This window comes from Littorina saxatilis, linkage group LG7, assembly GCF_037325665.1.
Source record: "Littorina saxatilis isolate snail1 linkage group LG7, US_GU_Lsax_2.0, whole genome shotgun sequence".
In the NCBI taxonomy this organism is placed as follows: Eukaryota; Metazoa; Mollusca; class Gastropoda; order Littorinimorpha; family Littorinidae; genus Littorina; species Littorina saxatilis.
Genome location: NC_090251.1, coordinates 23935329 through 23952175, shown reverse-complemented (window position 1 = coordinate 23952175; position 16847 = coordinate 23935329). Strand labels below are relative to the sequence as shown.

At 45.1% G+C, this 16847-nt stretch overlaps 1 protein-coding gene across 2 annotated transcripts in view; it reads right to left on the bottom strand.

The window, feature by feature from the left end:
• The window catches only part of LOC138970983 (collagen alpha-1(III) chain-like), a 128220-nt gene that overhangs the window by 10845 nt on the left and 100528 nt on the right, over positions 1–16847 (bottom strand). The window contains exons 5-8 of one of the 2 annotated variants that reach the window (XM_070343566.1): positions 7968–8648; positions 6889–6936; positions 3703–3968; positions 940–3341 (exon numbers count right to left, since the gene is read on the bottom strand). In XM_070343566.1, coding sequence (XP_070199667.1) covers positions 940–3341; positions 3703–3968; positions 6889–6936; positions 7968–8148 — 2897 coding nt within the window. In that variant the 5' untranslated portion in view covers positions 8149–8648. The remainder of the gene's footprint in view (positions 1–939; positions 3342–3702; positions 3969–6888; positions 6937–7967; positions 8649–16847) is intronic. The other variant, XM_070343567.1, reaches the window with a different exon arrangement.

Below are 16847 nucleotides of genomic sequence, written 5' to 3'. Positions count from 1 at the left end.
GGTTGTTTCTTAAAACGTAATATGTACTGCAACAAAAACAACAGAAAAGAAATCATTGCTATACTTTTCTGTTTTTGTTTTTAAAGTCTTTGCAGGCCTTTAAATTGTGTATTGCACTCAACATATATCCAAAATGTCACACATACATAAAAACACAAATATGCAATTTGTAAAACAGCTGCCAACTGCAAGCTGCAAACAAAGGAACCATGTAAAAAAGCGTTGTTCAATAAATTCTCATTACATTTGTCACAATTGAGCTCTACAAGTGCTTTACATTGTCATGGCCTGCAAGATAAAATAACAGAAGACAAATTACCCCACTCATCAAACTGAAAACTTACAAGTAAGCAAAAATGTATGAGGATAGGAGAATTTATTTAAATGCTGTTGCTCTCAGTATATTTAAATGTAGCTTGAAAGCAAAGTATTCCGACTTCCACAATTTTACAGCAGTATTTGTAAGACCAATAAAAGTAAATTACACAGAAGACATCCTGATATACACATCTGTATTCATTAATGTTTGTTGCAGTTACGACAGGAGAATAATAAATCTAATAATTATGCTCAATCTATTGATTTAAGCACTTACCAAAGAAATTGCACAAATACTACCAGGACTAGTAGTGGGTTTCATGCTATAATCATGGCGTGTACATTCTTGTTCTTGTCGACTATAAAATTATTGCCAACTACATTGTAAAGAAACTTTCTGCTGCTGACACAGAAGCATTTAACTTCTAATCCTTTCCATTGTAACTTTCAGATTTAGATTTTAAAATTTACCAAGAAAATTGTCAAACACAAAAACAACTATATCCCAGAGAAAGTCCAAAGGGTGAAAACTAGTTTTCAACAAACTTCTGCAAAAAACAAAATCCTAAAGAAATTTCAAGGGATATATCCACACAAAAATATCCAGACAATGACACTGACCTGTTGCCGTTGGCACCTCCATTACCGACTTGACCTTGAACCTGGATGCTGTGGAAAGGCCCGCCCTGCATCATGTTTTGTGTCATCTGATTGGTGTAGTTCTCCACGCCCTTCGCCAGGTTGGCCAATGAGGCGGACGTGATGTTAGACATGGAAGAAGACCCGGCCGCTGTCAATCCCGGCTGTTGTTGTTGTTGTTGCTTTGCACCCACCGCGGTTGGTGTGGCGGGAGCGCTAGACATTCCTCCGCTAGCGCTGGTGGCCGTGCTACTGGGCCCGCTGTTGCCATTCGTCGCAGGAGGGTCGAAGTGAGACAGGCGCATGTTGGCGCCGGCGCCAGAATGGGGGGAGGGGCCTGTGGACTGGTGCAGGGGGCTGCCAAGGTGACCTGTGCTGGACGTCTGGCTGGAGTTGGACATGGGGTTCTTGACGGAGGGCGGGTTGCCACCTGGGTTGTTGTTGCCGGGGTTGTTGTTGCCGGGGTTGTGGGGCATGGGGGAGTGGACCTGGTGGTTGCTGTTACTGGCCGGGGAGGAGAAATGGGTGTTGTGCTGGTGGGAGGGCTGGGGGGGTACAGAGTTCGGGTCCACCCCTCCACCACCGGGTGGAGCCCCAGGCCCTGGCTCCCTGTAAGCAGAGTTGATCTGCTTGGTGATTGTCAGTTCCTGGCCTTCAAACTGGTTGAGGTAATTCAGCTGGGTGGGGGAGGGGGTGGGCTGCAAGTTTTTGAAGGGATCGTCCATGTCGTCTCGTTTGCGTTTCTGGGCCTGGGCGTAAGAGGGGGGAGGTTTGCTGCCGGCCGCGTTGATGTTGGCACTGGTGGGGTCGGGCATGAACTGCTCCGGGTTGCCCGCTCGATGGAGAGTCACTTGGGCAGCCGCAGCGTTCTTTCTGCCCGACGTCGAGGACACCACACTCACACCCGTACTGCTGCCCATCATGGCCACAGGCCCCCCACGCCCTGCTATCATAGGTCCTGAGGGCATGGGGCCCTGGGGGCCAATAGGGCCTTGAGGACCCATAGGGCCTTGGGGGCACATAGGGCCTTGAGGACCCATGTGGCATTGTGGGCCCATGGGACCTTGTGGACTCATGCCAGGCATCATGGGTCCCTCCATGCCAGGCATCATGGGTCCCTCCATGCCCGGCATCATCCCCATACTAGCCATGCTGTGGGGAGGCATGCCTGAAGGGCCGGGCCCAAACCCGCCAGGGCCCATGGGCTCCATGGCTTGCGGGTCCATGCGCATGGCGGGGCGACTGCGTGAGGCGGGGAACATGGCCAGAGGGTCCCCGTCCATCATGGCGTTGGGAGAGGTTGGGGAGCCCACCATGCCCATTGGGCCCGGCTGGCGCTTGGGACCTGGACCCATGGCGCTGTAGTAGGGGGGAGGGGGCCCGTTCATGGGGTGACCTTGAGGACCCCCCATTCCCCCCATCATGGCTAACTGCTGGTGTGGTGACCGGTGCATCATGGTCTTGCCGTCGTAGAACTCCGCCTGCAAGCGTGACCAGGCATGCTGTGCCTGCACCTGGTTCATCTCACCGAAGCCCGGCGGCCCCCCGGGACCTTGAGGGCGAAAGTTTGCCGGGTGGCCCGGCGGGTAAGGACTCTCCATGCGCTGCATGTGGGCCTGCTGCTGCATCATGTACTGCTGCTGCTGTGACGGGGACATCATGGAGGGGTGGGGAGGACCCTGACCCGGCCCAGGCCCCGGACCCCCCATCATGCCCGGGTGAGGCATCATGGCCTGCTGTTGGGACATGTTGGGCTGCTGGCCGGGCATGCTCCCCTCTGGCCCTATGAACATGTCACCGGAGCTGTCCAGCAAACCCTGCATCTCCAGGCTTCCCTTCAGTTTGGACAGTCGGCCGAACTTCTCCGACCGGTGCTTGAGCTGCTCGGGGGTCAGGTTCTCGTTGGGCACTTTGTTCTGCGACAGGTTTATGTGGGGCATGGAGATGGACCCGCCCGGCCCCACCGCATCCGGGTTGAACTCGTAGGACGTGTCCATCATGGAGAAAGGGCCTCCAGGGCCGCCCATGGACCCCGGAGGTCCCGACATCATCCCTGGGGGACACATGTTGCCCCCCTGGCCAGGCATAGGCCCGTTGGGTCCCATGGCTGTGGACGTCATGGGGTATCCATGCATGCCGGACATGGCCTGCTGCTGTTGAAGGTTGGCGTTCTGCTCCTGCACCCACTGCTCCACAGCGTTGCCCATACCCGGAGGTCCGCCCATGCCGGGGCCCATCCCAGGCCCGCCCATAGGAGCTCCGCCCATGCCAGGGCCCATGTGACCGCCCATCTCTGGTCCCGGCCCTGGCATGCCGCCCATGCCTGGCTTGTGTTGCATGGTGGGGTAGTTGATTGGGCGTCCACCAGGCCCCATCTGTCCTCTCTGCAATCACACAGATGGCATGTTACAAGGAGAACATTAAATACCCGTTTCAGTACACAAGCTTCTATCACCTTACTAAAGCACCCCTGACATTTTTGCCATTGGACTTTATAAACTAAAAACTTGTGTAGCCAAAATAACTATTACAACACTTTTTTTTTGTACCTTCACACGAAAAGTCAAACCTGTATCATAGTGTTTATATTTTTGTGTGCTCCAAAAGATGTTTATTTTGGCTATTTGGCATACTTTTGTCGGATTGATGATTTCTTGTCATACGACAGCCACTCAAATGAGGGTACCCATAAAATCAACCCGACTGCCCCCCCCCCCCCCCCCCCCCAAATGTATTTCTACAGACCTGCGCAAGACTTTGCTGCGTGGAGGGGGACTCCATGTGGAAGCTGATGAGAGAGTTGTGCTTGCCGGCCTTCACGCTCTCGGCCGCCTGGTTGGCCATTCCCGTGGAGAAGACGAAGATGGTGGACTGCTGTTGGATGAAGCCCGGCACCGAGGATTCTGGTCTGGAGGTGACCGGGCCGCCCTGGGCTCCCCCCATCCCCGCTGGCGACCTCTTGTTGTCGCTGCCCACCGACATGGGGCCGCCATTCTCTTCTTTGATCACACCTGCACAATGGTAAGAAGTGAAAATTGAGTTGTGACTCAAGTTTTTGTTTAGTTAATGTCTTTGTTGGACAAGGAAATAGGCAGTGCTGGTGAGCTCAAGATGCTTGTCAGTCTTTGTGCATGGTTAAAAGCAACACTGTTTTAGTGTCAGATGCCTGATGTTCAACGATTCTGGTGTGCTCGGGAAAAAAAAAGTCTTCATTGAATACAGTTTTCCCAGTGATCTGCTACCACAGAAGACAAGACAAGCACATTTTGAAATGTCTTGCTTTCAAGGCTTTTGCTGTCCTTAGGATTCAAAACATAAGCAGCATCTCAAACCATACTACTCACAAAGAAAGCTGGGATGTCAAGAAAGGGAGTACAGAGAGCACAACTGCGTAAACAGATAAAAGGCGAAGACTAAGCACTTATCTCAAGGTACTACGCAAAGCCGTTGCACTGTTAACAAAATTAATAAGAGTTTAACAGAATAACAGTTTATGCTGCAAGCAATACTGACTACACTAGCACAAAATAACAGTTTATGCCGCAAGTACAAGCAATACTCATAATACTGACTATACTCCCATGGAATAATACTTTATGCTGCAAGCAATACTGACTGTACTCCCATTGACTAACACTTTATGCTGCAAGCAATACTGACTGTACTCCCATGGAATAACACTCTATGCTGCAAGCAACACTAACAACACCTGCACTGAATAACACATTTATGCTGCAAGGGGGTGTGGCAAACAAAAGGAATTGAAAATGGGTACCGGTAATTCCTTCCTGTGTAACTCACTAACTGGTCATGTAAATCACCCCTGATATGTTGATATTTTTCCGAAGGATAATCACATCCTCCCGCTTGGACACATACCAAAAATCTACACTCTGTCCGGTTTCTGTGCAGACTGGAAATTTGTTGCTGCATTAGTTCCACACACGTGTATGCTACAAAGTTAATTTGGCATTCATTTCCCAATCTTCACAGGAAGCAGCCAGGCTTTCTGTCTTTCTTTCTTTATTTGGCGTTTAACGTCGTTTTCAACCACGAAGGTTATATCGCGACGGGGAAAGGGGTGAGATGGGACCACTTGTCAATTGTTTCTTGTTCACAAAAGCACTAATCAAAAATTTGCTCCAGGGGCTTGCAACGTAGTACAATATATTACCTTACTGGGAGAATGTAAGTTTCCAGTACAAAGGACTTAACATTTCTTACATACTGCTTGACTAAAATCTTTACAAAAATTGACTATATTCTATACAAGAAACAAGGGTAAAAGGAGAAACAGAATCCGTTAGTCGCCTCTTACGACATGCTGGGGAGCAGGAAAAACAAGAACACAAAAGACAACAAAAAGCAGACGCAACACGGAACGAACAAGGTTTGAAAGAAAATGGAGGGGAAACACGCAAAAAAGGGAAGGAACTCTAGGAACGGAAATGAATGAAAGGGGAGAGAAGTGGTTGGATGATGTCATGATGTCTCCCCTTTCATTCATTTCCGTTCTTAGAGTTCCTTCCCTTTTTTGCGTGTTTCCCCTCCATTTTCTTTCAAACCTTGTTCGTTCCGTGTTGCGTCTGCTTTTTGTTGTCTTTTGTGTTTTTGTTTTTCCTGATGAAGCTTCCATAAGCGAAAATTCGTACCGTCTTGTCTCGTTCCTGTATTGGTGAGTACAGTATTCCTGTGTTTTTTAACTTTGTTCATCTTACCACAGTCACTTCGTTGTTTAATTAGATCATCTATAAAGAGCCAAATTCACGCTCAGTCAGAGCAGGCTAATTATTACTGAAGCTTTCGGTCCTAAAGTCAAACTGTGAAGCTGTTGAAGTAGCCAGAGAGATGGCTGTGTTCTGTTCAGATTAATGACTGTGCCAGGCATACATGTACAGCTGAACAACACCAGCGTCAATTTACGAAACTCAGCACACACACAATCCCACTCCGAGCCAGAAGCAGCAAGGCTGTAGACAGTAGTATGTGTCTTGGTGGAAAGACACTCTTGTCCCATGTAAAAAAAATATATATTTTTTTTAACAGGTCCACGCTGGTTTCTGTGATGGTTTACATCCAAAAGATGATTATTAAAAGACTGAGAATGATCAGCAACTAAGATCAAGTTTGACACTGTGTGCAAGAAGCATTAGAAACACAGGAAGCAGCCAGGCTGCTGAGTTGTGGTATGTGTCAAAGTGGAAGGATGCTCTTGTCCCATGACAAATCCCGGACACATCTGTGGAGATCTTCATGATGGTTTACACAAGACTGACGGTATCCAACTGTGTTTATTGAAGACTACAGGTAAAGCATGCTCACAGGTGTCAGAAAGTGCACATTAATTTTGACACTGACCTCAAGGAAACACACGATGAAGCAGCAAGCCTGCTGATTTCATATTTAGCATTTGTCAAAGTGGAAGGATGCTCTTATCCAATGAAAAAGCCTGTTACTGTTAGGATGTGTGGGGCGGTTTTTATGAGGGCTTGCATAGGAAGGAAGGTGTCTTCAAAGGTAAGAGGTGTACAAAAAAAATGGAAAAAAACAGAAATGAAAAAAAATTATGAAAAGGAAACAGAAAAAAAACCCGGACAATACATGAGAAAAAAAAGCCCACTCGTGCAAAAGAATGAGTGCACCTGGGGGTTTCAGCCCACAAACACAGACGAAGAGGAGGAGGAGGAAAATAGGATGGTCAGACATGAAAAGTGACCATCACCTTCCATCATGGTCATTTATACAATCCTCATTTGCTGCCCACACCACTAGCACTACCTCGCTCACAACACCTTTCCTTATTCATCACACAAATAAGAGGCAGCAATCAACTACAGGTAATTAAAACCTGCTTCGTGCAAGACACAAACCAAAATTCTCCAGGAGCCAGCAGAAGCAAGAAAAGCGGGTTACAAAGAAAAAGATACTTACCTTCCGTTACTATTTTGTTCTTATTGCTATCCTCTGATTTAGGGGTGTCTGGACAGAGGAAAAGAATTGTGTCAGATAAACAGTTGGAAAGAAGGATTAGCACAGAACACACACATCCAATGGAAACATATGTGTATATATATGTGTGGCCATGTACGTAGCAACTGCAATTTGTGTGCACCTGTTACATTCTGTAATCTAACGATCACATTAGGTAATCTAACAATGTCATAAACACTGGGGCAGAAGAAATTCTTTTCAGGAAAGGGCATAAATATCTAAGGTTATAAACTATCTATGTGAAGTCTGATAGGGCATGATGTTGGCCAGAGAGCAAACTAAACCCGAACATGACCAAATATGAAACTGAAAGTTGAACATTCTCAGTCAAAGTTAAGCAGGATTCTTCCAACAGCTATGCACGGAAAACAAGACCAGTTTTATACTAAGAAAGATATAACATAGGTACGTCACTTTATTTCTTGAACTGAAGGGTTTGCTTTCATTTGAAGGTAATGTTCAAAGATAAGCTTCTCGTCCTAGTTCTGGAAGCAAGCTTGTTCTGTCCTAGCAAGTAAAGCCCCTGCAAGAACTGTTCACTAAGATATGCCAGGGTTTAACTTTAAGTATCTATAACTATTAGTAAGAAAACCAAGCACAAAGCCCAGCGTTGAAAGTGTGTGTGTGTGTGTGTGTGTGTATGTGTATGTGTGTGTGTGTGTGTGTGTGTGTGTGTGTGTGTGTGTGTGTGTGTGTGTGTGTGTGTGTGTGTGTGTGTGTGTGTGTGTGTGTATGTGTATGTGTGTGTGTGTGCGCGTGTACGCATGCATGCATACATATTATGTATCTATTTACACATCAATGAGAAAAGGGAAGTGTGTCCTAAGAAACTAATCCAACACTGCCTCAGATTAACTGAACAGATGAATCTATTAGATATCACAGCAACTTTGAGTTTGAAAACTAGGTGTTAGTTAAAGAAGGTTAGTCATCAAAGTTATAAAGAGGGTTCTATGGAACTGGTCTCTATTTTGTTTCCTGTCCTTCCTCTGGACAACGACACAGCGAAAGAAACTCACCGGCTTCCCCGTTGGCCATTTTGTTGGATGGTGGTTTGATGTCCGGGGTGTTGCGCGCGCTGTGACCTTTCGGCTCCTCTTTGACCTCTTCCTTGATGTCACGGAGACTTGCGGCGGCCCCGTTGACGTCCTTGTTCTTTGCCGACTCCTTCAGCATGGCTACTTCCCGACGTTCCTTCATGGTGATGATGCTGTGGTCTCGGTGCTTTCAATCTCCACACACATCACCGCTGACACTCATGGTAAAAATCCAGCACTGAATCTGCTTCCACCTACGACGCACAGTAATTTAGACTACACATCAGATCTCCTGGCATGTGTGATACACCTGGTGTTGTTGTTTTGTTTCTTTTTTAGGCATTAGATATACAACAACAAAATAGACACAGTTCTTGATGCATTACCTCCTTCGTTTCTCAAAAGAAAGAAGAGATGTTTCAGTTTTCGCACACGCAAAAAAGTGACACAAGTTTGTGAACACTTTTTAATTCTTGAAATAAACAGCGTCACATATCACTGAATGTTGCCCTCAGAATCGACTGGCGCTGAATGAAGGGCTGTGATGCACGTTGCTGAAGAATCAACGCACAGTAAGGTGTCGCTGACTTGACATCATAGGCTTTTACCTCCGCTCTCGATGCCCATCTGAAGGCGCCGCTTGTTCTTCATCCTGTCATACACCTGCAACAGAAGAAAAAACCCAGAGATTTATTCTAAGTCTAGTCTGGTCAAACAGACAGATAGACGGACGAACAGACAAAGAGAGTGAAACCTATACACCAGGGTATATACCATGGTGTAAAAACCATAAATGTTTACGAGTCCTCTTTCCACCAGATACAGTGATGGACTGGGTGGCCGAGTGGTAACGCACTTGTGCTCGGAAGCGAGAGGTTGCGAGTTCGACCCTGGGTCAGGGCGTTAGCAATTTTCTCCCCCCTTTCCTAACCTAGGTGGTGGGTTCAAGTGCTAGTCTTTCGGATGAGACGAAAAACCGAGGTCCCTTCGTGTACACTACATTGGGGTGTGCACGTCAAAGATCCCACGATTGACAAAAGGGTCTTTCCTGGCAAAATTGTATAGGCATAGATAAAAATGTCCACCAAAATACCCGTGTGACTTGGAATAATAGGCCGTGAAAAGTAGGATATGCGCCGAAATGGCTGCGATCTGCTGGCCGATGTGAATGCGTGATGTATCTCACACGGCATAAACAAATCCCTGCGCCTTGAATATGTGCGCGATATAAATTACATAAAAAAAAAAATTTTTAAAAATTAAAAAATCCCTGCGCTTAGAACTGTACCCACGGATACGCGCGATATAAGCCTTATATTGATTGATTGATTGATTGATTGATTGATTGATTGATACCCGCCAATGAAGGACCCCCTTGGGATTTGTATGGACATGATACAATCCCCTCACAGGCCTGTCTTTGGTACTTTTTCCTCTCATAGTTTAAACTCTTGACTTCTCAAGAAAACTCAGGTAAACAACTGCATGTGTGTTCTGATACAGGGGTACCTGCAATGAAATGACACCCTAGGGACCAAACGTGTCCTTCATTCCTCCCATTGGTTCAACTCTTGATTTCACACAAAAACTCAGGTAAACAACTTACATCATAGTACATGTGCGTTCTGGTATAGCGGTACCTGCCAAAATGTCCTTCCAAAGGAGGTGGCCTCTTATCAGGGGGGCATTGCATCAAAGGTATCACTTTGAATTAAAGGCTGCATTTGGCAAATGTGACAAGACTCAAACCATTAAAAAAAATCTGTTATATAATTCAGGCTGTCTTTAGATACTCAACTGACTTTGACCAGTGCACTGCTTTTCTGATTTGACCGCATGACTTGCTCTAAATGATCAGGGTCACTCACAGTCACAGGTTTCTGACAACTTATAATACCTGGTGATACCTGTAGGTTACGGTTACTGGCAACAACTCTGGGTTACAGTACAATGCAGTACAACTTTATTATCTGAATGCGGTGTACCAACAGAAGTTCCTACCTGGCAACAACTATAGGTCAGAGTGCCTGGCACCATCTGGCTTTTTTGCGAACTATAACAATAACAATGGCCAGTAGTGATATAAAATCTCAAGTAGCTTTCAAAAACAAATAGAAAAAGAGTGTGTATATCAGTGTGTGTGTGTGTGGAGGGAGGGGGGGGGGAGATAACTATACTCCTGATACAACTTCAAAACTGCTTAAATCAAATTAGAAGCGGAAAATGTAACACAATAGTTTGCAAGATTCCGCTGCAGAAAAAGAACAAGAAAACTAATGGTCGCAAGACTAGCCTAGGATTTCCAAGACCCTTCAGTATTAATAGGTTTTGCCTCAAGGCAACAGAGCTACATCCAACACCGAGCACAGAAGACACCGCACCAAGAGCTTCATCTGACAACAAAAGAACCAGCAGGAGAGAGACTGGCAGGCCAGATCTGTGAGCAGCCCCAGCAAGCAAGCAGCAAATTATTCCCCACTGAAAAGGGTAACAAGAGCTTCAGCCATTTTCTCCAAGACAACAAGACAAAAACAGGATACGAGCTGATAGGTGAGGTTGGTATTACTCCGCTCCCCTGTCTGCAAAATCAGAATGGCGCTGAGAGCTAATGGCCGGAGCCGCAGATGCCTAACTGACAATTTGATGTAGAATCTTTCAATCATATCTCCTAGATCCTGCCTTCTTCATCACCCATTCTGCCCTGATTGTTGTACAGAGAAGTCATACTAGAAAACTGAGCTCTCAGATTTCATCTGGTCTGAGTTTGATTACAGCCGTGGTCAATACATACAGTGGAACCCTCCATTGAAGACCGCCACAAATCTTTAACAAAAACCAGGTCTTTACATGGGGGTAGAGTTCACAGAACGCAAGGTCTTACATATGGAAACATCTAACATTGGTGGAAAGGAGGGAAGGGGGTCTCCAAAGCAGGGGGTTCAACCAAAGTCTACCGGTAATATAATCAACAAGTAATTTGTGTTTCTTCTTTCTTTCCCCGATAAATTTTTTTTTTTCAAAAGAGCAATGCACGATTACCGTTGGTTACATTGCATAAATCCCACCAAAACATGAAAGAACAACAAAACATAGCTTAAACATCGTTCTTTTTACATTTAGTCAAGTTTTGACTAAATGTTTTAACATAGAGGGGGGAGTAGAGGGGGGAATCGAGACGAGGGTCGTGGTGTATGCTTGTGTTTGTGTGTGTGTACGTAGAGCGATTCAGAGAAAACTACTGGACCGATCTTCATGAACTTGACATGAGAGATCCTGAGTATGGTATCTGCAGACGTTTTTTTCATTTTTTTGATAAATGTCTTTGATGACGTCATATCCGGCTTTTTGTGAAAGTTGAGGCGGCACCAATCACGCTCTCATTTTTCAACCACATTGGTTGAAATTTTGGTCAAGTAATCTTCGACGAAGCCCGTACTTTGGTATTGCATTTCAGCTTGGAGGCTTAAAAATTAATTAATGAGTTTGCTCATTAAAGTTTTCATTAAAATCGATTTTTCGCAAACAAATTTAAAATTGATTGCATCGTATTCTTCATCACATTCTGAATCTAAAAATATATACATATGTCATGTTTACTCTTAAAAATGTGATCACAATTAACGAAAATAGATTAATTAGTATTACGATTAAAATGTAAGAAATCGATTCAAAAATGATTTCATCTTATTCTTTATCATTTCATATAGATATGATAGGTTGTATTGAAAACAAGCTCAGAAAGTTAACAAGAATACAGAAAAGCGCACTTTCCTGCTTAGCACAATACGCTACCGCGCTATTCTGGCGTGTTAATTTCACTGCGTTTTGCACGTGGGAGGTTTCCTTCTCGCTGGGATTGACGAAGCTGTATTGTCTTGGTGAAAAAATACAGTGCGTTCAGTTTCATTCCGTGAGTTCGACAGCTTGACTAAATGTAGGAATTTCGCCTTACGCGACTTGTTTCTTTTTTTCAAAGACAGTTGATGGGCAGGTAGGCTTGATACAGAGCCCCCTTTATGACTCCCTGAATTCAGACTTCCCCCTTTTAAGACAGTCCTTTTTTTCTTCTTGAAAATGTTTCTGTTAAAAATGTATGTCAATTTACCTCAATGTTAATTCTCCCAATTCAACCCAGATTTTCTGAATTTTTTTGCCAGCCGCGTTTTACTGTACCCTGAAACAGTGTTGTTCAACTTACCACATTCACATGGCCATATCACCAATCTGGGAACATCTCCACTAAACAGGTTATCACATTATGATCATCACCATTCTGGGTGCGTCTTCCCTAATGTGTATCTTGCACTGTTCAATTGTGTTGTGTATGAGGGTATCCTGCCAAAAGCCTTGATTCCTTGGCAAGGTTTTAGTGCTTACAATAGCACAAGCAGTAAACAGCTACAGACCAGTGATGCTTGCATCCTTGCTCTGCGCAATGCTTACCGCTTCATCCTGGCAAGAGGCTGAATATTTTTATTTTTATGTGTAAATTTATCTCCAGCTTTGGTTGTGCGTTTCTTGTGTTTTATTCGTTTTAAATAAAGCAGCAAGCGAGCACGGAAGGGAGACGCCTTTAACTCCCCTCACTTACACACGAACAAGCAGATACGCACACACACACACACACAATTTCTCCCCCCCCACCTTTCTCTCACTTGTTGAACTCTTCAAAATTCCTCTCCGTCTCTCTTCCCCCCCCCCCCCCCCCTTTCTCTTTCTCTCTATAATTATGGGTAAGTAAGCAGCAATCAGCGCGTGCGCTCAAAACATAGTCAGGGCTGATTTCCAATAACCTGGCAAAGAAAGAGAGATGAAATGCAAGTCTACAGCTTAGTCAGGGCTGATTTCCAATAACCTGGCAAAGAAAGAGAGATGAAATGCAAGTCTACAGCTTCGCATCTCCCGTTACCCTTCACCAGCCTTCACCCTTGACATTTTCACTCAATCTGTGACGTCAAGAAAAAGAAATAGAGTAAAGGGGGAATCGGGGGGGGGGGGGGGGGGGGGCAATAGGTAGTGAGTGTGTGTGTGTGTGTGTGAGGCGGGGGTGGGGTGGATGACAGGAGAAGTAGTATAACTGTTTTCTCGTTAGAACTGGTTTTTCCCCCCCATAAAATAGAAGCAGAGAGAGAAAGAGAGTGAGAGAGAGAGAGGGAGAGGGAGGGAGGGAGGGAGAGAGAGAGAGAGAGACAGACAGATAGAGAGACAGAGAGAGACAGAATGAGAGAGAGAGAGACAGAGAGAGAGACAGACAGACAGACAGACGTGTTGGTGGTTGGGGAGGAATTGGGGGGCGGAGGGGCGGGTCATGTGGAGAGAGCTAGATCTGTTTTCTCATCGGAACCCGTTTTCTCATAAAACACGGAGAGAGAGAGAGAGAGAGAGAGAGAGAGAGAGAGAGAGAGAGAGAATGTGTGTGCGTGTGCGGAGAAAATAATCATGCCACATCCTATATGCATGGAGAGAAAAGAGTACCGTACGGGGGAACGGGGGTGGGGTGTCTCAAAAAGGTAGAATTGTTTTCTGCAGAAATCCCAAGAAGAGAAGGGGAGGGAATGATGGAGGAGTAAGAAGCCTTATCAGGTCAAAACAGAAAAAGTCGGTCACAGGCAGAAACAGTACCGCACTTTTCACTGAAGGTACTTACTTCACCCTTTCCACCAGAGTTTCGATCGGTCTTCAGTGCTGTTTTGTGTTATAAGTAGAACATTTGACTAAAAGGATGGGGGTGAAGGTGGGGAGTTAGACTAAGATGGGACGAGACAGATTGACTTAGTTAAAAGTTAGGTGCGGGGGGGAAAGAAATGTGTGTGTTAGTTGTGTGTGTGTGAGAGAGAGAGAGAGAGAGAGAGAGAGAGAGAGAGAGAGAGAGAGAGAGAGAGAATTGAATTGAATTGAACTTTATTTAACAAGGATTAAGATTTAAGGCTACGCCTTTTCTTACAATCTGTCCTTGGGACGCACAGACACACAATGATAAAATTGAAAAATTAAAAATTAAAAAGTTAAACAGTTTACCAACAAAAGGAGGTCAGAAAAGAGAGAGAGAGTGATGGCGAGAGAGAGGACAAGAGAGAGAGAGAGAGAGAGAGAGAGAGAGAGAGAGAGAGAGAAAGAGAGAGAGAGAGAAAGAGAGAGAGAGGGATGAGAGGGAGAGAGAGGGAGGGGGTGAGAGAGGGAGGGGATGAGAGAGAGAGTGAGAGAGAGAGAGAGAGTGAGAGAGGGGGTGAGAGAGAGGGGGTGAGAGAGAGGGCGAAAGAGAGAGGGTGAGAGAGAGAGAGAGGGTGAGAGAGAGAGGGCGAGAGAGAGAGAGAGAGACAGAGACAGAGACAGAGACAGAGAGAACACGCAAGTGACAGAATGCTGGTATGCGTGTGTTCGGCACAACGTGTATTCTACAAAATGCTGAAGGCAGATTACGTAACAAAAGACTTCTCCTGCAGATGACTGATTACTGTCCGACACAATAAGGGCATCTTAGCAAATACTGTCAAGTGCAACAACACCATACGGTCTATCTCGCTATTAACTCCATATCCAATCTCTCTCTTTCACGCACGCACGCACGCACACACGCGCGCGCGCACACACACACACACACACACTTTGGTGCTGTCCAATAAACCATGCATCCAGCTCAGTTTTAGACGCTCCTACCTCCACCCTCCCCCACCCCCCTCCCAACAAGTTCATATCTCTCCTTCCAAAGAACTCCCTCTCTCCCAAACCCCTCCACCTTTTATAAAAATAAAAATAAAAATAAAATAAACATAATTATTAAAATAAAAAAAAGTAGAGAAAGAAATCAGCACAATGCGTTAAAACGTGAAAGCAGTTTCACAAGATTTATGGACATCAGACGCGTTTCACAGCAATCCACTCGACCGCGCAACACTCGCCTCGCCGACAACTTGGGAAAAGTGCACCATAGCTGAGGGGTACGAACCGAAAGTGGGTGCCACCCAAACGGGAGAGAACAAACCGCGGGGTCTGGTTCGCTAGAATCACAATTAATCTCAATTTCAACCAATCAAACACCGCGGCTGACTCCCGACCGGTTGGTCACTTTCTCGTGTACCTTGGCCCAGGAACCTGCTACACCCGATCTTAGAAGGCACAGACCTGCCCGTTGAAACCGGTGTATGATCCGGTCCGGTCCCCCCTCTGAAGTAGTCCCCCGGGGGACCAATTCGTGGCAAAAACTGCTCTATAATGGTCCCCCCTTAGACATCCAGCCTCGTTTTTCTTGTTACAATGTTAGTAGTGTTACCAGCAATTTTAGAGAAAAGAAAGGAAAGAGACTGGTTTCATTTCTTCTTATCAGTATTTATTTATTATTCATTTTATTTCATGTGATTTTTCTTTTGAACGGCATTATAAATCAGATCTATTTTATTTTCTGCAAAATATAGTCAAACAAAGAGATTGCTGTCTGTGCACTACATAATACCGGACGAAGATATAGATTGAAAATGGCTTGAATGCATAAGAAAAACGAGGCTGGATGTCTAAGGGGGGACCATTATAGAGCAGTTTTTGCCACGAATTGGTCCCCCGGGGGACTACTTCAGAGGGGGGACCGGACCGGATCCTACACCGGTTTCACTCGCTATCTCAGATCTAGCTAGGCTTTTTTTTTTACATGGGATAAGTACATCCCTCCAATTGGACACATACCACAGAAAGAACAAAATCATCTGACTGGCTACAGTCTCTGCGGGGGTGGAATTTTTGTTGGTGAATTAATTGTACAAATTGACACTAGTGTCAGTTAAGAAACTATTTCTTCTAAAAGTTGTTACCACGCATAGACGTCGGTAGTCCGGAAGTTGCTTTCTTGTGTGTGCCCAAGTGGAGGGATGGGCTTATCCCGTGTAAAAGCCTGGCCACATCTGACACGGTCAGCTAATGTTGATTTTCGTCCTACCTTTTGCCCCTGCGCTGTTGCTGGAGGTAAAGATTCGAATTTAAATCCAACGGTATTTATCTGCTTCGACGAATGTTAAACTATAACAAATAAATGAAAAATGAATGTCCTTTGAACTCAACAAGGTCCAATTCGTCAGAAAACAAATGAAACCAAACAAAACTCTTTGGTCTTTATAAGCAGCAGTTTAGATTAAAAAGATGATCTTCTCAGGAGATAGACAGAGAGAGAGAGAGAGAGAGAGAGAGAGAGAGAGAGAGAGAGAGAGAGAGAGAGAGAGAGAGAGAGAGAGAGAGAGAGAGAGAGAGAGAGAGAGAGAGAGAGAGAGAGAGAGAGAGAGAAAGACATCATGAATAACAAACATAGCTGTCTTTTTTTTTTTTTTTTTTTTTACAACTTTGACTAAATGTTTTAACATAGACGAGGGTGGTGGTGTGGTGGTGTTTATCCCATGACCTGCCTCTTTGTCTCTGTTAGCTGAGGAGGTGATTATTCTGAATAACCCATCACAACCATATGGATAACCCATCATATATATGTGTGTGTGTGTGTGTGTGTGTGTGTGTGTGTGTGTGTGTGTGTAGACCGATTCAGAGAAAAATACTGGACCGATCTTTATGAAATTTCACTTGAGAGTTCCTGGGTATGATATGCATATGGCATGTTTACTCTAAAAATTTGCTCAGAATCACAGAAAATAGTACTACGCGGAGAGGAGCGTGACCCGTCTCGGTCTTTGAGTGTGGTTAGTCGAGACTATCTTTAAACAGTCTGGGCGATGACTGTTTTTAGGTGTTAATCTGCTACTTTGATGCCGACAACTTGACTAAATGTTTTAATATCGCTTCAAGCGACTTGTTTAAGCGTTCGTACCGAACAAACTTTAACACGCACACACACACAAAAACCATTCTTGTTTTAGAATATAATAAAAA